General features: G+C 33.0%; 1 protein-coding gene across 1 annotated transcript; it reads right to left on the reverse strand.

Annotated features, from left to right (window-relative positions):
* Positions 1-248: 248 nt before the first annotated feature.
* Positions 249-16,461, reverse strand: LOC107032524 (protein CHROMATIN REMODELING 4-like). The gene is made up of 16 exons (XM_015234127.2): positions 16,141-16,461; positions 15,913-15,985; positions 15,212-15,257; positions 13,343-13,485; positions 8,260-8,450; positions 8,038-8,165; positions 7,667-7,954; positions 5,796-5,936; positions 5,177-5,428; positions 4,319-4,456; positions 3,932-4,249; positions 3,640-3,813; positions 2,377-3,313; positions 1,910-2,280; positions 1,563-1,776; positions 249-1,183 (listed from the first exon to the last, which is right to left on the reverse strand). The coding sequence occupies exons 1-16, from the start codon at positions 16,238-16,240 to the stop codon at positions 732-734; spliced, it is 3,966 nt and encodes a 1,321-aa protein (XP_015089613.1). The 5' UTR covers positions 16,241-16,461; the 3' UTR covers positions 249-731.
* Between the last annotated feature and the right edge of the window lie 7,777 nt (positions 16,462-24,238).

Consider the following 24,238-nt stretch of genomic DNA (forward strand, 5'->3'; position numbering starts at 1 on the left):
ACCACGTTAAATCTTTGTGTCTTTTGGTATATTTCTCGTTGTCTTCTTACTCGTGGTCTTTCGAGGTTTGCTTTGCTAGCTTCCGCGTTTACACCTGCTTATTTACGGTCCTAACAATGGTCGTGGTATAGTCAGTTGCATACAAGACCATGAAGCTGGCACTCATAAGACGTTGAACAAAGCTACTGTTTTTTCCAGACAGCATATCTTCAAAAAAATTGTAAAAAAATAATAGGCAATTTCATTCCCTGTTAGATCAAATATTCAATATGAAGCCAAAATTTTCAAAATAAATGGGTGAAAGGAGTCATTACTTGTATACTAGTACTATATTTTGTGCCTAGAATTCCTAGAAATTTGATAAGCCTGATCTATAACTCACCATTTTAGAGACACTAGCACTTCACATAGAGAAAAGTGACCAAATTTAGCTTCCTGTGCCAAGCTAAGACTGGTATTGTAATTCACAATTACAGAGATCTTAGACAGTGTCAGCGGGGACAGAGAGAAAGACACCAAATGAAGATCGCACCAAAGATGAGAAAGCCAGCTATCAACCCGAGCCAGACCTAATATATGATGCCCTGAATATTGAAGCAAATTCCTGCTGGCAGTACACCATTCATTGGAAAACCGATCCTGTTTGGTCATCGAATGAGAAGTTTCATCACCTTCATTGTGGACTATGTTGTTGGTATTTCCACCAGGTGACTAAAAGTGTGGTGTAAGCGCTACAACAGGCTGGAATTCAAAGAATTCATTGTTGGGAGCGGTCTAAAATGTAGCAGATGTGGAGCTGGTCTCCGTTGTTCACAGCCTGCTCCAGGCCTCGCTGCATACCTCGAAGTTTGGATTGGGAGTTGATTTGGTGTAAGGATGACGGACTGATAGTTTGGTGTTGGGGTCGGACGTGAACCACTTGTTGGTAGATCAGCAGAGGATGTTGTTTGCAAGGTGGCCCTTGCACTTGTCCGTCTAACTACAGCTAACTCTTCAACTCTGGGCAATTCAGCATTCAAAGATGGAATGGCAGCCATTAGAAAATTCTCAGAGTATATTTGAGGATCAGCAGCTCGTTGCTCGGAGTTGACAGGTTCTGCGTTGGATGCAGTAACTGCTGGGACACTACTTGGTCTGTTTGGTAGTGATTCTTCAGATCCAGTAATAGTACTCCCAACAACATCTGGAGAAAAGTACACACTATAGGTATCAATTATAAAACTAGACAAAGTATCCGAGAGACGGGAAAAGTTTAAAGTTAATAGAATTCGAAAGTTAGAGAGCTTGAGATGTTATTTATCCTAACTATATTTCACATTAATATCCCAAATATCAAAAGACCAGACAAGTTCAGGCTCTGTGGATAGACAGAATCAGAACAGAAAAAAAGGAGAAATATGAGACTATAGCTTTATATTTGGAACATTTTGTCAACTGCTAACAATAGAAGTTTTAAAATGATTGGCTCCACTAACAGATTTAATAAAGTGCTCTCTTTAAAAGCATATGCGACTGCAGATACCATAGTTATAATCAAGAGATGAATCATTAGGAATGCATACCTGCAGTCATCTCCAGTGGCCCAACTGAATCAGCAGTATCTTGTATTTGTGTCATGGCTTCAGCTAGTAACTTATGCACATGCACTTTTTTGTAGACCGTATCGAGATCTTCATGCTTTTGAGATAATTCCATTTCAGCAATCTGAAGCAGCAAATCATACTTCTTCATAATTGAATCTAGTTCTTTCTCAAATTCAGATTGCAGGAGCAATTTCTGCATACAAATTATAAATGAACCCTTTAGTAATCTTTGCAATGTTAAGCATCGTCATAATTAAATTTAAAAATATACAACAACTGAAAAGACACAAATTAACAAGAAAAGGACAGAGGTCGGAAGGACAAACCACATCTTCATGCAATTTCGTAATTTGTTCTCTCTCCTTTTGTATCCTCTCCATCTCCATATGAAGTGGGTGTAGGTAAGGGGATTGAGGCCGGTTAGGTGTGTTTGGAGAGGCATCATCTTCGTGGTTGTTTCTGCTTTTCATACTTGTACCATTCACTGCTCCAATACGCGCATGTCGTTGCAGTGGCAAATTTCCTATAGACTGCTGAATAGAAGAGTCTATTGACCGATTCATGGAATCTAAAATCTGGTGCCTGGAGGAATTAATACAATTCTCATGGCTCTGATGTGGTTTATCACACTGAGGACTACGATTAGTTGCAAGACGCCTGCATTTATGCTTATCACCGGCAGAAAGATGAGATGTTCCTAGAAAATGGAATTGGCATCAAAAACCAAATATGTCAGTGCCTGATGATAAAAGAAAATTACTGGAAACAAAGACATAAATTAGGCACTACATACCAAGTTTTCCCTGGACATGCAATTTCCTTTTCTTCCTTAACTTGGGCTCTGGAGTAAGATGAACTTTATTGCCCTCTTTTTTAGAAACTTGTTCCCCTTTAGATGGCTGATTCACATCACCCTGGAGTCTAACTTTCCTTCTATTCCCTCGTGATGGACTAGGCGAGTGTTTCCACATAGGAACCCTTCCATGCAGCAGATTTGTCCAGAAAACATGGGGAGATTCATTCTCCAGCAATCTTCTCACAAAAGAAGAATCATCCATTTGTTGCATTTTCAGTTCACCAAGTAGAGATATTTTACTTGGATAAGTCCCTCCATTCTGCTGTATTTTCAATATCTTTGAACCGCTGTTATTAACACTGTTCTCACAGTTACTAGACATTAAGCCTAAACATTCAGCAAAGACCTCATCTAAAGCAGCAACTTCAGATGAGATCTTTGAGACTGAAGATTGTACATGGAAACAATCAAGCATACTGAAAAGATAAGAGGCACCCCAAGTTAGCAGCTCATGGCAAGCTGCTTGTTTCATATTCTCTATATTACTGTCAATTGTCAGGCCTTGCTTTGCAAGAATTAGTGCTTTCTCTTCAACAGTAAAACATGAATATAGACGTAATACCTTTATATGCTCCGACTGTGAATAAACTGTAATCTTCTGCAGGGATCTTAAATCATTATTTGGGTCCCAGTCACTGTTAAACAAAATAATTATATCTATTCCCAAAAGCTTGACACTGGGAACACAAGCACGAGTTTCCATCAAAACAGCAAATTTCCCACTTCCCTTATTGTTGAACTTGTTCAAGGTAGCTTCCTTCATTTTACGAGTAACATTCCCACTAATGCTCGTATAAGAATCCCCACCAAACTTCCGATAAATAAAATCATCCAAGATATCCCCAATGGAAATAACACCAGAGCCACCAAGAGACTGTAACATAATCAACATAGAATCAGTTAAACTACAAACATTGGCACTAGCCCTTATGCAAAGTATTAGGAGACAAATAAAACAAGATCACATCTGCATTAGAACAAATTCAACAAATAACAATAAATTCAATCTTTTCCAAAGACCATTTCCTGATGACTATATACATCTCCACAAATAAAAATAAGAAAGAACATAGAAGAGACCTCCAAGGGGCACTAATCATCATTTATATGGTCGCATCCAGTCACTTGGGGATATCAAAGTCACATATGGAAATCGGAAAAGAACTAGAATGAAAGAAAGAATTAAGTAAAAGCAGATACCCGGAAAAGAACGAGGACTCTTTGTCCTTGCTGTTTGATCTCCTGAAGAATTTTATTGAGGAGTTCTAATTTTCCACTTAGTTTAATTTCAGCATCAAAGTGCTGATCTACAGGAATGCCATCCATAACTACATCTCGCAGAGATTGATTTTCGAGGTAAGGGTGATCACAACACTGAAAACAAAGTGAAAGTCCCCGTCAGAGATATGGTGATATGTCAAACACAAAAACTAAATGTATTACTATTTAAGACTGAATTACTGGAAGCTAAAAAAATCAAACCAGACCGAACCTTCCTGGTAGATACAAGAATATCACAGAGGCAGCTTGGTGAGTCATTCTTCAGACTTGAGCAAAGCCATGCTGAATTTGAAAAGAGGCAAGCACAATATTGCTCAATTTGTTCATTGGAGAGTTTGACAGGAACCCAGTATTCAATGAACTTGGAAGCGGAGGACTTGCACTCATATGCAACAAAGTGTTTAAGCCTTTCCTTGAATTCAGTTAGATCTATGTCGGAATCAGTGTCTAACAGCTTATTGTTGGCCTTGTCATTCGGATCAAGAAAAGAGAGAATGTTGCAACGATTGAACCTTCTGTCACGTCTATCCTGATACATCTTAGAGACGTAAGTTTCTGTAGATACTTGGGAATCTATTCAGAATAGAAGAATGCAAACCTCTAGTTGACGAAAAATAAGCAATCTCATATCAGCAATGAGCACTTTAATTCGTGAGTGATGCATTGACATGGAAGAACCTTGACACTGATCTATAATTACTGCTCCCCAGCCTATTGGTCTAAGCATTTCAAGATCCTGCATGAGGATAAATGTTAAATATAGATCAGAAAAATATGACACCGTATCTGCACAACCGACTAATGGGTTTAAGCATTTCAAGATTCTACATATAAGTTAAGAAACTGGACCTTATCACAACCCCAAAACTAGCCCGTGAGGTCAGGATTGTCCAAAAACATACAAGGAGACCACAACTCGCTCCATCAACCAATGCGAGACAATCTGACATCCCAGGCACGCCAAGCGCTAGACATCGGGAGGATGGACAATATAACACGGGAACCCAACATTCAGTAAACGAAAGATAAAAATGGGTCTAACTCTGATACCATGTAAAAAGATGAATCAAGAACCCAACTCAACCCAAAAGTTAGCTCAGATGAGGACTGCCTAAATCTATACAAGGAGACAACAACTCATTCGATCAACTAATGGGGGTCAATCTAACAATAAGGATAGTGCTATATATAGGTCAGAAAAGTTATCACCCTGTATCTGCTTCCCAGCTACAGGATTGGGCATTTCAAGATCCTACAAAAGGATGAGTGCTATATATAGATCAGAAAAACTATAATACCATATTGCAATGTGACTGAATACAATGTGTGGTAATCAGTTAAGGTGGAGCACAACTTCCGAAGACATCCATCTTGAGAAATAAGACATGAATACTTCATCTCTCATTGTAAGTCATATGGCAAACAAATGAAAACGAAAAAAAAAGAAAAAGTTTACCTCAACAATAGCATCATAACATGACAGGAGAACCTGAAACATAAGGGCACCTTGCTTGTTGTAAAACTCGAGTGTCCTAATAATGGCCCGTAGATCTCTATTACCTTTGTACACAACAATGTTAGCATAACCCCAATGTGAGAACTCAGCTTCCCACAGAAGAAGAGCAGCAGAAGTTGTGATTATGAGAAATGGAAGACCAACATCCTTGGGCAAGGACAATAGAAATAAGACCACCTTTAAAATCCGTTCCTGTGAATTATAGACACTGAACAGTTCAGCTCCAGTTAATATTTTAGACTCAAAAGAAGGAGCAGCAGGCATTTTTTAATAGGTAAAAATCTTGGAGGATCAGATTACAACAAAAGAGAAATTGGAGAATCAACAGCAAGCTTGAAACTTAATGTATCAGAATGTATGAATGACTTGAAAAGAAATGGAGGTTCAGCGAAATTCCAAAGACTGAAACCTCTATAGTGCAAAGGAACGAAATTAAGACAGCAGGGGCCACAAGCCTGTTATTGTGTTCATTGGAACTTTAGATAGAATTTGGCTGCATAGTTGTAGTTGCAAAGAGGACGTGTGCATTAGAAGGAGAATTGAGAAGGCATCCACCCACCTGGTCATCAATGATGACAGCACTCTGACCCTTTTGCCAATATTTACGAAGATTGTTGATAATAGAAAGATGATTGTTATAGACTTGAGGTGCACTTCCAAATAAAGGTGTCGGTAGTTCTGTAAAGTTGGCTTTCCTTTTCTGCAGGAATATTGGGAAAAAATGACCTCATTTAGGCTACAGAATTACAAACACAATAAAAACACATAGGACAGTTAACATTTTCCCCCTTCATTAGTTATACCTTAATAAGGAAGAAACTTCAGAAGCAAAATACTTTTGACAACAAAAATTTGAAAATACTTTTAAATAAGAACAAAATATTAGATACTAGATTGATCCCAAACTGAGTGTAAACTTCAACTGCATTTCTGAGAAGCTGAAGGCAGGAAGATTGACCCTCCACAATAAACTCCACGAGTGATCTGAGGTTTAAGTTACACACTCATTAAAGTGCCAAGGGCCAAGCGAGTCTACAGAGCTAGTGAGCAGGAAAGTTTTATGTAAAAGTCACTTTCTCAAAATATATTTTTTGGCCGTGAATATTTTTTACTTTTTTCCGGGGTTAAATTTCAGCAATCATGTTTGGCCATAAAATTCCAAAATTCAAAACACTAAAGTTGTTCACTTTTTTCACTCCAAATCACTCACAAAAAAAAAAAAAAAAACTCCAATTTGTATTTATACTTTATAGCTTAACACAACTCCGATTTCCAAATATTATTGTTTATTTTGAAAAAAAAACTACCTTTTTCAAATTTCACAATTTTTATGGCCAGCTCTGAAAAGATCAAGGTCGATGCAATTTCTAGAGTAATGAGGACATGTACACTAGTTTCTCTCTCCCACACGCACACTAGGTTCAGTTTAATTACTAAAGAATCAAGCAGAATGGATCAAGGTCAATGCAACTTTTTTTACAATTTTGAGGGCATGCAGAACTCTTCCGGTGAATAGGTGTATCCTCTATCAAATGTAAGTGATTCCATGGTATTTCTAGAATTGTTATAGCAACAAAACTTTAGGCCCTAGAGCAACAGCTAGCATCAGCTCAATACTTGACGAGTTCCATAGCAGTACATGCAACAAGTGAGACTAAGATTAGCATGCAAACTGGCAAGATTGCATAAATTTCTTTATCTGGAAGTCAAGTCCTGGTTTGCTCATAATTCTATGTAAATGAACTGAGAAGTGTCCAAGTCTTTTTAAAGGTGAAGGTGAACACATTTAAATTCAAACATAAAACTGGAGAACAATAATTGATTGTTTTGACCAACTGCAGAACTTCATCCAAAGATGTGTATATTGATAAGGCAAACATGTAAATGTTAGTTGCATATTAACTAAAGAAACATCAAAATAATAACAGCATCAAAAGCCATTTCAGTAGAGCATAAAGTTAAATTTTCAAAAGCCTTCTGTCAGCAGGTGATGGCAGAAGATTTTTTTGTGAAATAGACCAAGGAGAAAAGACAAAATGGGTGAATTTTTGTTCTATCCATTGAAACTGAGTAATTATATTTTGTTAGTAAAAACAAAAAAGATGTGAAATCAACAGTCTCATGTTTGAAACTGAAACAGTCGATTCTTTTTTTTTAAAAAAGTTCTTGACAGGTTTCGGTCAAAAGAATGTTTGTCATACTACTCCTAGTACCCCATGAATATGGTGTACCCCAAGGCGGGTTGAACCATTGAAGAGAAAGGATCCTCCTGAGTCTCAAGCTTAGCTTCATATAGATGATTGGGTTTAGTTTGTAAAGAATCATATTGTTTTGTAGTTATCTACCTTTTGGTACACCCCTTTGTATACGACTATTTATGCCATGTATATGCTTGAAAATACTTTTACTTGATAAAAAAGAAAGAACTACCTCATCTTCCGTCAAAGGATGCACTTCTTTCTTAGCCTGCTGATGACGGATTTCATAATCAGTCATGAGTTTGACTGCCTCAAGCGACATTAGAAATGAAGCATTCTCCAATTCCCATGTGGCATGACTGTAGTCAAGACCTGTCCATTTCACAAGCCACTCATAATGGCAATCTGCATCATTCTCATCATTTCCATGCACATCAGTGTTGTTGTGATCTATAACTGCTAACTTCCTCTTGTCTAGCAAACGATGAGGAACACTCCACTCAGTTTTCCAACTTACACTCTGGAGAAATTATCATAGAGCTTTCAAAGGCGACTTGCTAAAGAAAGACGGCAAGAACAAAAAGATTATGATAATCATGGTACCTTGTTATATTTCTTAAATCTTGCAAGGGCTGCTGGAGCCTCAAGACGCAGCTGCTCCTCTGTAATCCAGAGGTTATGAACATGAGCAAGACCTTTGTACTTCACTAAATACTCCCGCTTTTGCACCACTGGTTCCATATTAAAAGTACAAATAGACCAGCAGATATCACACTGTAGAACATAATCAAAACAAGATATAAGAAAAATTGTAGATAGCCGTACCTTCATTAGCCAAACTAAGCTTCCTGACATCCAAAAGGGACTCTATTCCTTCAGAAATAGCATGAACACCTAACTTCATCTTCCTTCTGACACACCAATAACAGTGCCATGCTCCAGGTGGAAAATAGCTCACAGGGGGAACAAGACAAGAAAGATGGAAGTTCCTTTTGCATCCTCTTCCAGCACAGCATCTTAAAAGGGAAAAAAAGGAGATGTGATTCTCTAAGGTACAAAGCCAAGTAGTAGTTGGAGGCTATTATATTAGTTTTAACTTCTTTCATCCTTCCAGAAACAGACAGAACTTTCCCAAGCAGTTGTACCTTCTTCATTGTAGGAATCCTTTAGCATTACAAGGTTCATGCCGAGAGATTCAATTCATTAAGAGACATCCAATTTCAAAGAACCAAAGACAATAATTGAACATTGTCGCTGAAAAGTCATTGTTAGAAGTGTGGATGCTCAAGTTCTTTAAGGTTTGGATTGGATGCTCAAGTTCTTTCACAATCATAATGACAAACAGTGCCAGAATTACTTAAAATCTCCTTCAGCAAAAATTACAAGTCTTTCAAAACCAAGGCAGCTAAAACAAAATGGTCTTAAAGTGTTTTTGTCTATTCTCCTTTTTCATTTAGAGCCAACACATCTGTTGTTCTTAGCTTCGAAAAATGGTGTGGTAATGGATCCACTCTCCTACCTTTCTCCACATAACCACCGGACTTGGTTCAGAAGGCAGAATTCATAAAAAGAAAAAAAAAGGAGATGTGATTCTCTAAGGTACAAAACCAAGAAGTAGCTAGAGGCTATTATATCAGGTTTGTTACAAAATGCATATAGATCTATTGCTTGATATTGTACAAAGATAGCTAGATAGCATATCTTTAGGATTTCCTCTTTATTTCTTTCCTTAGTTAGCTTTGTATGTATACATATTTACCTATTGAACAAGATACAAGTTATTCTCTCAAATTCCTTGCACAAAAAGCACCCACGAGTTAGCTAGAGCCCTCTTCGCTTTTTTGCACTTCTCACTTCCCAAAACATTGGGGTGGAAAGGTTTGTCATTCGAAGAAGTCCTTGTATGGCTTGAAACAGAGTCGTCGAGCTTGATTTGGAAAATTTAGTGAGATAGTTTAGGAGTTTGGACTTAAAAAGGGCGAATGTGATCATTCTGTCTTTTACAAGCAATCTGATGTTGGAACTATTCACCTTGTTGTATATGTCGAAGTATTGTCATTACACAAAGTGACTTTGTAAGTATCTCTTCTCTCAAGTCTTTCTTACCTACTAAGTTTCATAGAAAAGACTTGGGACAACTTAAATACTTCTTGGACATAGAAGTACCTAGAAACAAGAAGAGAATTTTTCTATCTCAGACTAACAACAGAAACCGGAAAGTTGGCTGCCAAACCTTGTAAATCCAACGGTTCCTAAAGTGCATCTTATGAAAGATGATGACCATCCATTTGAAGATCCAGCGCGGTAGAGAATGTTGGTTGGGAAATTGAATTATCTCATTGTGACTCATCCAGATATCGCCTTTGCAGTAAGTGTGATTAGTCAGTTCATGTCCACACCCCCAATCAGACATTGGGCAACTTTAGAACAGATCTTATGTTATTTAAAAGGTGCCCCTGAACTTGGCATGTTGTATAGCAATCATGGACACTCTCACATTGAGTGTTTCACAGATGCAGATTGGGCTGGATCCAAGATTGATCGAAGATCTACTATTGGTTACTGTGTTTTTGTTGGTGGAAATTTGGTGTCATGGAGAAGTAAGAAACAAAACACTGTATCTTGATAGTACACACTCGAAGCCTATGTTCAGTAGATAAATTGAAAAAGGTATGGTAGTGATCTCATTCCATGCATTGCACATTTTGTTCATCCAAGCTGGGCAGAGCTAGGTTCAAGATCGGAAATTCCTTTCTCTTTTTTACCATCTAAAATCGAAGAAAAGAAAAAAGGGGGAGATAAACAAATAAAGAGCTAACAATCCAAGTATAGAGCAATGGCACATTCTACATGTGAAATCATGTAATACATCATCTTTTAACTGAAATCGGTGAAGCATTCTACTTCATCACAACTTTGGTGAAATAATTTGGTTGCCTTCATATTGCTTCAAATCCAGTATATTATGAAAGAACGAAACATATTGAGGTTGATTGTCATTTTATTTGTAAGAAGATTCAGGAAAACTTGATATCTATGGGTAACGTGAAGACGGGAGAACAAGTAGCTGATTTGTTCACGAAGGCATTGCATGGAGCTCGAGCTGATTACCTTTGTAACAAGCTAGGCATGATCAATATACATGCTCCAGCTTGAGGAGTGTTACGGAATGTATAGAAATCTATTTCTTGATATTGTACAAAGATATAGATAGATAGCATATCTTCAAGATTTTCTCTTTATTTCTTTCCTTAGTTAGCATCTAATGTTATTATATTTATACTTGTTTACCTATTGCTTAAGAGACAAGTTATCTCTCCAATTCCTTAAACATAACTTCAGTTGTCCTTCCGGAAACAGACAGCACTTTCCCAAGCAGTTGTACCTTCTTCACTATAAGAATCCTTCAGCATTATAAGGTTCACGCCGGGAGATCCAATTCATTAAGGGACATCCAATTTCAAAGAACCAAACACAAAATAATTGAACATTGTTGCCAACAAGTCATTGTATAAAGTGTGGATGCTCAAGTACTTTATGGTTTGGATTGGATGCTCAAGTTCTTTCACAATCATAATGACTAATAGTGCCAGAATTACATATAATCTCTTTCAGCAAACATTCCAAGTCTTCCAAAACCAAGGCAGCTAAAATAAAATGGTCTTAATGTGTTTCTGATTATTCTCATTTTTCATTTATAGCCAAGACATCTGTTGCTCTCAGCTTCGAAAAATGGTGGGGTAATGGATCTACTCCCCTACCTTCTCCACTGAACCACCAAACTTGGTTCAGAAGGCAGAATTCATACTAGTGACATGCTCTTAATGCATCTTGCTTTGTAATACCGTTCCCGTTAGACCAAGACCCTGGAAACATTGACTACTTCAACTACATTTTCAAAATATTAAATAAGAAACTACGAGATGACTTTATAAAGATATTGAGTTACACGATATTTCCTCTGTTTAACTTTTGATATCTCTATGTTGTGTGGATTTTCTCTTTCTTTCTACTGAGTGAAGGTTGGGGGGACGAGGGGTGTCAAGAAAATTTAAAACCAACCACGCCAATGGAGAGTGGAGACAAGCCTAACTAAACCATATTTGTTTTCATATATAGGTTCCTGTATGAGCCTATAATCATTCCGATTCAGTAAGTTCATTTTTCTTTTAGAGAACTTAATCATTAGGTTCAAATTTTACTTGCATAAAACATTAGTATTTGAGCCTTAGCAGGTATCAAGACTTTTACATGCCTATATGGATTTACCAATTTAAGTCAACTGTTGAATGTTTCACATAATTTACTCTTCTTTTCTGTTATTTTTCTTATTGTTGTTGAAGAAATAGAGTGGTATAGTTTTACCATTTGGAAAGTACAACAATTAAAGTAGTAGAGATATATTCCAAATGAAAATGTACAACTTCGCATTACCTTTTCTTATAAGGTAATGGTAATTTTATTCAAGCAAATACCAAGAAGGTACCAAAAGTACTTCACGCTACCGATTGTTTTACTTGTGCTCTATGCTATACAATAGTGAATTTGCCCCTTATGACTGTGAATTGAAGGAATTAACAGATGAAATCAAGAAATAATTCAACTAATTCGAACCAACAAACTGAAGAATGGGGGAGTCGAACTCTTCTCAATATATTCTCCGGTTGTCTTAAATGAGACAAAGATGAATGATTATAATTAATTTCACACTATCAGCTTTTTCTAATCCTTCTTTTCTTCAGTCACCTAATTTTAGTTGGCTTTTCTAAATGTATGTTCAACCGAATAACATCAACAAGAAGCAATACTTTCAAATGATGTAACCTTGATAGTTAAGGCATGATTCACCTTCAAAAAGTCAAAAAAACTTTAGAAAGTAGGTTTGTTTTAAAAGTAAATGTTACTCAGTTCATTTTTTTTCTTAAAAAGAGTATTGGAATTTTTTATATGTTATATTGAAGTTGATATGTATTTTGTAACAAATAGCAATCCCAGTAACATTTATATTCTTATTCAACTTAAATTTAAAGGACCAAAAATTATCCAAGCCGAATTGAAACCGAAGAGAAATCAAGATGATTGGAGGCGACAATCCGAGTTGATATGTATTTGTGTAAACCCGAGGTGACGATTCAAGAGTGTTGGTCCACACAGGGGTGGGATATATCTTTTAGGAGGCGTTTAAATGATTGGGAGATAGAGAGGGTAGCCCTGTTACTGGGAAAAATAGGGCAAGTTTCTATTAGCAGTACAGAGGTTGATATACCTCTTTGGAAACACAATGGTAACGGGATATTTTCTGTAAAGAGTGCCTAAACAAGAGGTCTCCAGGTGACTAATACAGATACTCAATGCAAGTGGAATTATTTCTGGAAAAGAAGCATTCCTACCAAAGTTAAGTGGTTCACTTGGTTGGTTATCAAAAGGGCCTGCCTTGCCCAAGAAGTGCTAAAGAAGAAGAAGAGACAATTGGTTTCTAGGTGCTTTCTGTGTATGATGACTGAGGAGACAAACAAGCACCTTTTTTTGCACTGCAAGTACACTGCTCAGTTGTGGAATTTGTTTCTCAACATTATTGGCTATAGCTGGGCCATGCCTGAGCATACATCATAGCTGCTGGATCAGAGGAGAGGGAAGTAGGAGCCAAAAGAGATGGTGGAGATTGATTCCCTCATGTATATGGTGGTCAGTATGGAGAGAGAGAAATGCCAGATGTTTCGAAGATAGGTCAAATCCCATTCATAAAGTCAAATGGAATTGTATTGTATCTTTACTCTTTTGGTGTATATGTATAGAAGACACTGATCAGATTATAGATTTGATAGGGAGTCAGTAGTTTAACTTTTTGGTGGTGGCTGGCATATCCTTAATTTACAATGAAGAAACTAATGGTGTTTGATCAACTCACAATAGATTTCCTTTCTGCTTGCATATTGAACAGTCCTTAGATTCACCTACACTCTTATCATCCTGTTTGGAGCGCACACAATTCGCATCATGAGTCCTGTCAACTTTAAGCTCTGCTTTAAAAGGCTCAGTGACCTTTTTATCCTATAAAATATAGACGACAAATTATCAGTAAGTTCATATTGACCAAGATTAAAAAACATGACAATCAGCCTCCCAAAAAAACATTTTGCATCACTTCCAGAAGTAAAGATTAGGCCAAAGATTAGAAGACCAATAAAGCAGCAGCAACAAAACTTTTCAAAAGGTCTGTTGTACAGGTCCTTATTAGTTTCACTTTGAACCCTAAAATTTACATTCCAACTTCACATGGTGCCTTCCATAAAACCTGTTAACAGGAATATTTGTGTTCTCTTTTAACAGGGGTGTTGTATTCTCCTTATGTCTGAAAGACCTTAGTATATCAGACCTCTTTGAGCACGAAAAACTCTGTTAGTATAACACAATAGAAGGAGATATCTGAAGATGAAAAAGCATTCAGTAGTTAAAGTAAAGCTAAAAAGATTTTAAGAACTACTCTCAGACTACAAAATGTTTAAAGAGACTACCAATATTTGCTATATGAAAAACATAAAACTTGAAGGGAAGTATATTCTTGGAAAAGCAAGCAATCAAACAAAGAAACAACAAAAACAACTGCATCAAACATTTCACTTGTAGTCTAGAAAGGAGAATTGAAACAAGGATTCGAAAGACTGCAAACAAGCGTAAAACATTATCAGAAGCCCGGTTGTGTGCACTGCAACAAAATACCAAATAATAGGGATGCTTAAACCACTTCTGTGTGGGAAATAAAAGATTTAAAGTGTAAAGACTGCAATCATGAGATCAAAATTAATTGATATATTCCATTACCTCATTTGAGATTAGAAATTATTTTATCCAGCTCGAAAAGACCGCAAGAATATCTTCCATAGTATAAGGCATGTAAGTATGTCCATAAACACAATGGAGTTGCACCAAAATTTCAAACTACCAAATTAACCTACCATTTTGACATTTTAAAGTTTCTGTCTAGTTCAGGTTACTTATTGTACTAATTTAACAACAGAAAAAAAAGCTGCTTAAACGAGCAGCCAAGTATCATTATCTTGTCTCATTTTTACATTTCCTTCATCATAGTTTACTAGGTATGTTGGTTACTGGTTTCTTTAAAAACAAAATGTGATAACAATAGTTCAGGCCAATTGCACACTCCTCAACTATTAAACCGAATATTTGCATCCTTCCACAAATACAAATAATGGTTAACTTTGCACACCAAGCTTAGGTAAATAGGAAGATATCACCAAATGGCTTTGCCTCTGCAAAGATATGTCCATTTATTTACCATAATATGTATTCCAAGTTTCATCGACCACTAGGCAACACCCTTGCATTGGACTTTCTAAACTAATTTAAAAAAAATTCTGTAAAGTTCGAAGATAACACTTCTGTAACCTACCATAGTTGAAGATACTTAACCTATCAAAAAATATAAATAGGAAGTACCTCCTTCATTATCTATCGACTATCATGTAAAATTGATCTATGGTACTTAAATCAAAAGACTTGGTTCACCTTAAAGATTTGATTGATATAGGTTCTATCATAATTGGGTTATATATAAAACCTAAAGCTACTAGTAAAGGTTCAGTCAAACATCGCCACTTCTGCATTTTTGGAAATACCAGCACTTGTGCAGACTTCATAATAAATTAACATGATTTTTTGACATTGCAACTGTAAGCACACCAAACAAAACCTTTATATCCATTAAAACTGATTAAACGAGAAAACAATTGAAGATCAATTTTAGACATTTACTGACATTCTCCTTTGATGAACAAATTTGTTTCTCTCTTCGATCATCCACCCTGAAAAAGAATAAGAACACAATAGAATGACAACACAACAATGAATATGGAGAGAAAAAAAAAGACAAACAGAGAAATACTCCATAACAACAACAATTGCACCTCAATCACAAACAAGTTGTATCGGCTAGATGAAAGAGTTTCAAACTAGAAGTAATAAACTCGCTAAGAAGTCCAAGGGGTTCGAATACTGTTTTATAATATATAGACAGTGTAATTTTTTGCCTCAAGAGTCGAATAAACTCCTCAGCCCAACCTAGCTTCGAGCGCGGATGAATACTCATTTCTTCATTTAAGCTCATTTAGGATTGATTATGCATGATTATTTTCGGATAATAGTGTGAGATAAACTAGAGAATTACAAAAAAAAAAAACGATAAACTGCAGAATCAAAATCTCCCACAACAAATTAGCTACTTAATAACCAACTGTTCTGCAGCTTCATAACAAAAGCAAGAAGTACAAATAATATTAATTTTTTGTTTTGCACATAACCCCAAATACTCCAAACCAAAAAAAAATATTTGTACAACTATTTATATATTTATGTACCAAAAAAAATTAGTAGGCATAAATAATTTATATAGAAATCATTTTTAAAAAAATGATCAAAAATTCACAACTAAAAATCTAACTCCTCCTCTACAGCACATACCTGTGTGCATTTACTTCTTCCACCTTGTGTTCTTGCTCTTCAGTCGACTGATCCTCCTTTTTAGCAGCATCTTCTGATCAGGGTTGTAAAAAAAACAGATTTAATTGATAAATTATACTATTCCACTGATTAGACCTTTTAAGTAAGTGATAAAATCTACTGTTTCATACATATATTTATTTATTAAAAAAAATAAGTGCAGTGCTGTTCCAAAAAAAAAAAAATCACCAGAGTGTTTGAATCTTAGTTGTGCTCGTCGTTTTAGCCATTGTTTATAGCTTCGCCCAGTCATTCTCTTCTTCAAACTACCTTCCTTGTTGTTCTCCATTGTTCTCAAATAACTCAACAGTTTACAGTCTCTATTGTTTGTTTGTTTAAGCTTTATTTTGTCATTAAGCTTCAAATGGCGAAAACAGCCATAGCCAGATTTTCTCCTCCTCCGTACGCTTTTCTGCCACCTGCACAGTGCTGCGTACACTCTTTTCTGCCTTGAGATAGTGCTCTGCAGTCTGCATCAACTGTGCATGCAGTTAATGGAGTGATAGAGAGAGACTGTGTAAACTTTTTGAGAGGTGGTTACTCAAATTTGTCTTTATTATATAAGTCACTAACACATTGTTTGGAGGGTTGTTATGTGTTCTATAGTATTGTTAGTTTAAATATCATACTTTTTCGGTTTCATAAAAAATAGTTTAGTTTGATTTAGCATGAAGTTTTAAAAAATAAAGAATGTAGTTCTAAAATAAAGTTATGTTAAACGTACAAAATTGTTCTTTAATCTTGTGGCCTTAAACGTGTCACCTGAAAAGTTGTTATCAAAAAAAAGAAAGAGGTCATTGTTTTTTAAATAGAGTAAAAGGAAAGAAAGTCATTCTTTTTCAAACGGAAGGAGTATTTGTTTTGATTACTAGTTAAATTTTATTATATTGTATGTTTTAGTTTAGGGAAAATTGTGTATAATAACAAATTATTAATTCAGATGAAATGCTATAAATATAATTTAATTTAATTGTACTCCATAGCAAACTGTTGCTATTTCGCCTTTCTCCAGGTGAATCTCGCTCGCTACTCTCGTTCTCTCTCTTGCCTCTCTCGTTTTTTATACCAACCCAAATGTATAAAATGTGTTTGTATTTGTATAAAGCGAGAGAAAATTATATATATATACATATATTTTCGTTCCCCTCTCCCAAATCTCGTTCGGTCACTCGATTCTCTCACTTTATATCAAAACGTAAATGTATAAAATATTTTTATATTTGTATAAAGCGAGAGAAAATTGTATATATACATATATTTTCGTTCTCCTCTCCCAGATCTCGCTCGCTCACTTTATACAAACACAAATGTATACATTGTATTTGTGTTTGTATAAAGCGAGAGAAAATTATATATACAAATAAAAATGCATATATTTTCGTCCTATACAAGTACGATTATACAAATACAATCTTGCCTTGCTCAGTTTTCTTTTGTCTTTCTTTCTTTCTCGTTTTATACAAATACAGATTATACAATTGATCTTTTATATATGTTTACCAAAGCAGATTATATAACTGCTTTTTTTTTTGTATATATAGCGAAATTATACAACAATTTCTTTTTGTATAAACATATTTATGTTTGTTATGAAATATAATTATACAAATTATAGTTATGACATACAAATATATATATTTTTTGTGTTTGTTAGATGTAAAAATTGTTCTTTAATTTATTGTTACTCCGAGGTAACAACCGATCTAAAACAATTGTGTGTATCTTAAGTTTTTTTATTTGCTTTTTTACTCATTAATTAGTAATTATTTTTTATTCTTTAATATCAAGAGGGTGTTCAGTCACTTGAAAATTAGAAGAGAGGGCTTTGTTCCTTTTTATTTTCAGCTCTAACTTATATTCTACTTTTTGGTAGGTTTATTTTTCGAATTGTTAATATATGATATTATATAACGACGAATACTAATATAATTTATATTTTTTAAAGTTATATAATACAATAAAATATACTATGTATTATATTGTATTATGTTGGTATTATTTGTTTATAATATTAGTTAAGAATATGTATTTATTAATTAATATATTCTTAAAAGATAGAGTAATATTTTTTAAATATTTAATTCAATGTCTTTTATAAAAAAAATATTTTTTGTGTAATATAAATTTTTAATTACTAATCTTTATTATAAAAATTTTGATATAATCTTGTGATTGCAATTGTGTTTACATGTGTAATTATATTGTGGTAAATAAACATGTCAGATATAATTACTGAGTTACTAGCCCGATAAAAATTACTCTTTGTAATTACTAATTTCAGTTACCACATGACTTTTCAAACAAGAAGCTAAGAGATAGAAATGTTAAAATTGTTAACAATTTGTTTATTTGTTTTTTTTTTAATCTTGTATTGACTAGCAAAATTAAGCAGCCAGTGTTGATTATTCTTTGAAATATGTACAATATTGGTAATTCTGAAAATTTAATATGGTGATCTAATCTTTTAACATATTCTTTAAATATTGCCTTGGAGAGAAATACAATTAGTAATATTATACCGAGCAAATACTGTAAACTTTTTAACTCCTAATGTATTTCATGTAAGATCCAACCACAACAACATTATTGGAAATTTTGGATTAATCACCAAAAAATTTAGAAGTGGTAAAATTTGTGGAAGAACTAAGTTAAATAATACTACTAAAAATGGTTGCTCACACTGTTTTCGTCTAGCGGCAAAACATGTGATGTGTGAGTTAGGCATACGTCTTTGTTCTAAACAAAAGCTTGATATTTAAGTAGAGGAACGGCCCATTATCCAATTTTTTTTATCATTTTTAATTTGTACTACCCAAACTTAATCTTGAGGAGTTAGTCACACACATACTTCTTCACAATTTGCTACAAATCTTGGCTTGAGCAAAGTATTGGTGGGGCTTAAGGATGTAATGGACAAACTAAGAAGTAGAAAGACACTGTTCTTTAGGATATTTCACTCGATATAGGGTGATTTATAAACTCTTCCTTAGCATTTTTTTCCTTGTATGTAACATGTTTATATGTCTCGTATTGGTTATATATATATTTTTTCCTTGTGATGGAACAGAAGTAATTAAAAATGTAATCAAACATGGAATATCCTTCTCCATTTAAATACCAGACTTTTGTTAAGATCACAGTTCAAACTCATAACATGTATCTAATCCACGCATAATATACTAGGCTCTTACAACTAGAAGTCTAGACCAAAGCCCTAGAGGCAACCTTGTTTAGTAGCACTACTTCTTCCTCAAATATTCTTAGTGAACTTATGGAAAATTCATAAGGCATTACTTGTTGTATATATCTATAAAATTTACAATCATTTCTCTGAATAATATGATATTATGTGTTTCTCTCCAAGGTAATATTTTATGATTAAGTTAAGACTTAAGATGACCAACTAATTAGAACCGTGGTTTTCAAATCTTATAAGCTTTTTCACAAGGTATGCCTAGGAAGAAAGGAATATATAGACAAAAGAGTTGCTCCCTCCGTTCCATTTAATGTTGGGTTAAAAGGTGTTAATGGAAAATGAAGAGTTGCGACTATTATGAAAGGTTGAAACTATTATGAAAAATTGCGATTTTTATGAAAAGTTGTGACTTTTATGAAAGGTGACGACCTTTCCAAAAGATTGTGACTTTTCCAAAGGTTTGTGACTTTTCCGGTAAGGCACAATAAGAACATTTTCGCATTACCCTTTGTTTTCTATAAATTGAGGGATTTCCTCTCATTTTTTTAAAAAAAGAGATTTTTCTGGACTTCTTCTTCTACTAAATCTAATATTCTAAGTGTACTTTACTGTCGTTGAGTGGTTCGCTGACACCAGCATTTTGGGTATCAATACACTGGTGATTGAGATCATTCTATCCTGGGAGGACGTATTCCAAATCAAACCTCGGATACTAGAGGGGAATAATTTCCTTAAGGTGACACTGTGCATTCAGTGGGCTTGATCTTCATTCTGTTTTCCAAATTCTGGTATGTTTTACAGATTTTAGATTTGTGAATCAATTTTTGTTCTTCTGTTCTTCACTGTTTCATTAAACTTTGGTAATTTCGTGTTTCTGCAAAGTTTGTTGGAATCAGTAAGATTCTTTAAACACAGATTGACAACGATTCTTCTTTAAGAAAAGTATTTCGTATATTTTTTTTAATCTGTTTCTGATCTAGTTTCTTTACTAGTTTTAATTTTGTAGTTGTGAAAATGTTCTTAAACTTTGTCGTGTCTTATCAAGTTCTTCAAAGTTTTGTTTTAAGTATCTTAGGAATACAAAACTGAACAACATTTTATATGTCAATTTTCGAATTTCAAAAGTCAAACAAGTCTATTTTTCACCGTAAATTTTTTATAAATCTTTTAAACATTTTGAATTATCAATTATTGTGACTCATTGTACTTTTTGCGTTGTTTACAAATATATAAATTTCATTTCAAACTTAAATTGTTTGACTCTCAAAATACAAAAGGTGTCATATAAATTGGGACAGAAAGAGTATTATTTACTGAGAACCCTGTGCAAGTTAAACATTAAAGATACTTAACACGAGGGTCTATGGAGAAACAATCTCACTATCATGCAAAAATAAGGTAATATTTGCATATATCCCGTCCGATCAAGAACTTACTTGTGGGACTATAATTGGGCATGTTGTTGTAAAGTTAAAAAGATGTACTAATAGAACATTTGCCTAAAATCCACCCATGAATTGGTTGGAACACCATAGAAATTGACTGAGATCCATGAACTGATTGGAAGTTGAAACAATCAAACACCGATACAACAAACTCAAATTGAGGAAATAAATTGAAGCAAAGGGCTGACTCAACAAGTTTGGGGTCTAAAGTTAAATTTGATAGTGATGCTTTATTCTTGTTTAGTCGGTTATATATATTGAATAACTATAACATATTCCACGTAATTTTATAAGTGAATTCCGAAAATGTAAGATATACGCAGACCTTATAAGTTACTCTCAATTTGATTTAATGGTATTGAAATAGTTGCTCTCAATTTGATTTATAAGTTACGTTAATATAATGATATTAAAATAATATAGATTTGTTTGTCGTGCTTGCAATTTAAGATTAAACCAGATTAAAAATAAATTTGACTTCTTTGTAATTAAAAACACAACAAAACTTTTTGCATAATGCAAAAGGTTTTATCATTTGATAGATTTTATAATATTCAATAATGAGAGGGTAAAATTAGAAAGCAGAATAAAAAAGATGAATAAAGAATAATAATATGCGTTCATGATAATTGTCAAGATATAAATAAGTCAACAAAATAGAAAGTCAAGTAAGAAATGACATCACGATTAACTAAATATTATTTTGTTTCTCAGTTATTACTATTTAAATTGGGGCCCTAAACAAGTAATTTTTTTAGTGATCTTATGGTCAAGACGACCCTGGCAGCAACTAAAGTGAAATCAAATTGAGATGATTTAGACATGTACATAAAGGAAATGCATGAATGTTCCAATACGAAAGTATGAGAGGTCGATGAATGATTTAAAGATAAATAAAAATAAAAAAATTATTTTTGAAATACCACAAATGTAAATTTGTGATGTCAGAATCTCTTTCCTCTTTATTGGGGAAATAATGAAAATTTCATAATAATAATAATGTAAGTTATTATTTAATAAAATAGTAGTCTTAAAAATTAATACTTGAGTCCTGTTAATCCTATTCTAAAAAACTATTTTAACAATATGAAATATTTTTCTAAAATTAAATAAGTCTCCTATATTTAAATAGAGCATATAAATATATATTTAAAGAGCAAAAAATGTCATATAAACAAATTAATTAATATCAACAAGTATATAGTGAAAAAATAAAACAACCAAATAATTAATTATCTTATAAAGCAAAGAGCACTTGTTTTCATTGAAGACAATTAAGTGCCAATACTTACTTCCAATTTGCAACTCTCATATATTCAGGGGGAGTCGCTACCCTTTTGGCTAGGTTGTCCAATTGGAACCCTCCCTTAGAAAATATAAGTAAAATAATAATTTTAATGGTTAAATAACATATTTTGAATACCCTTAAAAATAATAAAAAGTTTTTAATTTAGTGATTTTAATCGTTCAACTCTTCCTAAATTCTTTGCAATTTACGGTGTGCGGATTCGATTTTCATTATTTGACTTTGATTTTTTTCTTTTCATTAAATATTTAAATAAATTTTGAAAATAATTATTTAATTTAAAGTTAATAAGCAAATTCTATTTTTTTTTCTTTTCATTAAAAATAATTTAAAAGTAATTATTTAACTTAAAGTTAATAAGCAAATCCTATTTATTTATTCCATAAAGCTACTAAAAGTGAAAATACTTTATATAAGTTCTCTTCTAATATAACTCATTTGATTCTATTCTTTATTTTCATTTCTCGTTGTTGGTCATCACAGGTTTGTGAAATCTTGAAGTATAAAAGTGATTTCACTCTAAACTGAAATGTCTCTCTTTTTCTTTGTTGGTTCACTTCCTATTAGATAAACGTGAACATTAAAGTTAAATATTATATAGTTTGATTTAAAAATTTTTGATATATTTTAATTAAAAAAATAATCATTAATATTATGTAGTTTAATTTACAAAATTTAAGTATATTCATTCTTTAAATTAATTTTTACGAGCTATGAGATTTTTTTAATATCCTTCATAAAATTTCTAGCTACGCCACTGTATATATTTGGCTTTGTAAATACACTTCAAAATAAATTCTTTTGAAATATATATTTACTTACACTCTTTTCTCAGTGTTTAGAACAAGGTGAAGGAATCTGTTGTTGTTTTGCAATATAAAATATTATTTTTTTTTATCAATTTATAGCTATATCATTGATAATTTAAGATATTACGTATATAAAAAAAGTTACGATTAAAAAGATTTATTTAAATTTCAAAACTAAAAAGTACCAACATAAATTGAATAAAGAGAGTACGCAATACTATTTTTGTTAAATTTATATGATATTTTTCGCTCTTTAACATCAAATTATATGAATTTTAACAAATAATTTTAAAAAATAAATCATCATATTGATATAAAAAGAAGTGTAATTTATAAATATTTTTCTTTTAATTTTTAATTATTTAAATTTAAATATTAAATTTATTTAATTTTATTTATAAATTAGTTAAATTACCTATCGATAAGCAAAAATTTCGTATTATTAATTAATAAGAAAATGACATATATTTTAACCTAAAAATTATCGACAAGAAAGAGTGGACCTAGTGTGCCAATATTACCAAATTGATGAGGCAATTTTATCATACATATGTTTATAAATTAAAGTCCAATAAAACAAGACATAAATGGAGTTTCACGTGAAATAAAACATGTCTTAGCACATTTTTTGTCCAATCAATCAAGCAAGTTACATGAATTACTTTTGCAAAGCTTGTCTTATTAGTGTGTGCCTTTTTTACCAATAACATTAAGTGATCAGAAGATTATGGATTTAAATCTTGAAAACGAATTTTGATAGAAATATAAAATAAGATTGTGTACAAAAGATTTTTTTAGTTAAAGTATTGAATCTTTTCCCGAACTCTGTATATATCGAAAGATTTAGTACAGTGAACTATTTTCTTTACCATGATCTTAGAAAAATGGGAAAACTAGAGGCGCAAAAACACAAAACTAGTGATCAAATAAATACTTCTTCATGCTACATGTTAATATCAAATTAATGAATATATGTATTCAAATATTATTTACATATATAACTATCACTTAATCATTATAAATTAATATGCATTTTTATTTTATATATGAAAAGGAAAAGAGTTTAGACTTCAGCCTACATGCATTAATTGATAGTCTGAAAAGGTTTTACACTATCAAGTCAATCAATCTTACCATACATACACCTATGGTGAGAGACAAAATGTGTAGTATAGAGCTTAATTAGTTCTGGATTAGTCTTTAAATATTGACATAATTTATGATTAGTTATATTATTAAGATTAAGATTGTAGAGTTCAATCTCAATCAAAATAAAGAAGACAGCTATATAATAAAGGAATTGCTTCACATATAGAGATAAAAAGTGAATATAAAGAGTTATATTTTTATCCTCAATATTATTTCTATAACTTATTTTAAAAAACATATAAGTTAGGTAACCTACTTATTTTCCCAATTACTAATTTCATTTTACTGCGAACCGCTATATATAATTATCGTTTATATGACCTGAAAGTGTTAAAAAGTCCGTTTACATATAAGTGTGTATATAACATGATTTAATTTAATT

The sequence above is a fragment of the Solanum pennellii genome, chromosome 10 (assembly GCF_001406875.1).
Source record: "Solanum pennellii chromosome 10, SPENNV200".
Taxonomy (NCBI): domain Eukaryota; kingdom Viridiplantae; phylum Streptophyta; class Magnoliopsida; order Solanales; family Solanaceae; genus Solanum; species Solanum pennellii.

Coding starts and splice junctions, on each gene's coding strand:
- LOC107032524 (XM_015234127.2), bottom strand. CDS start 16,240: ATGGAGAACAACAAGGAAGGTAGTTTGAAGAAGAGAATGACTGGGCGA. Junction 8,451..13,342: donor AAGCAGAAAGGAAATCTATT/GTGAGTTGATCA, acceptor TTCCCTTTTAAG/ATGCTGTGCTGGAAGAGGAT. Junction 5,937..7,666: donor ATCCTTTGACGGAAGATGAG/GTAGTTCTTTCT, acceptor ATATTCCTGCAG/AAAAGGAAAGCCAACTTTAC.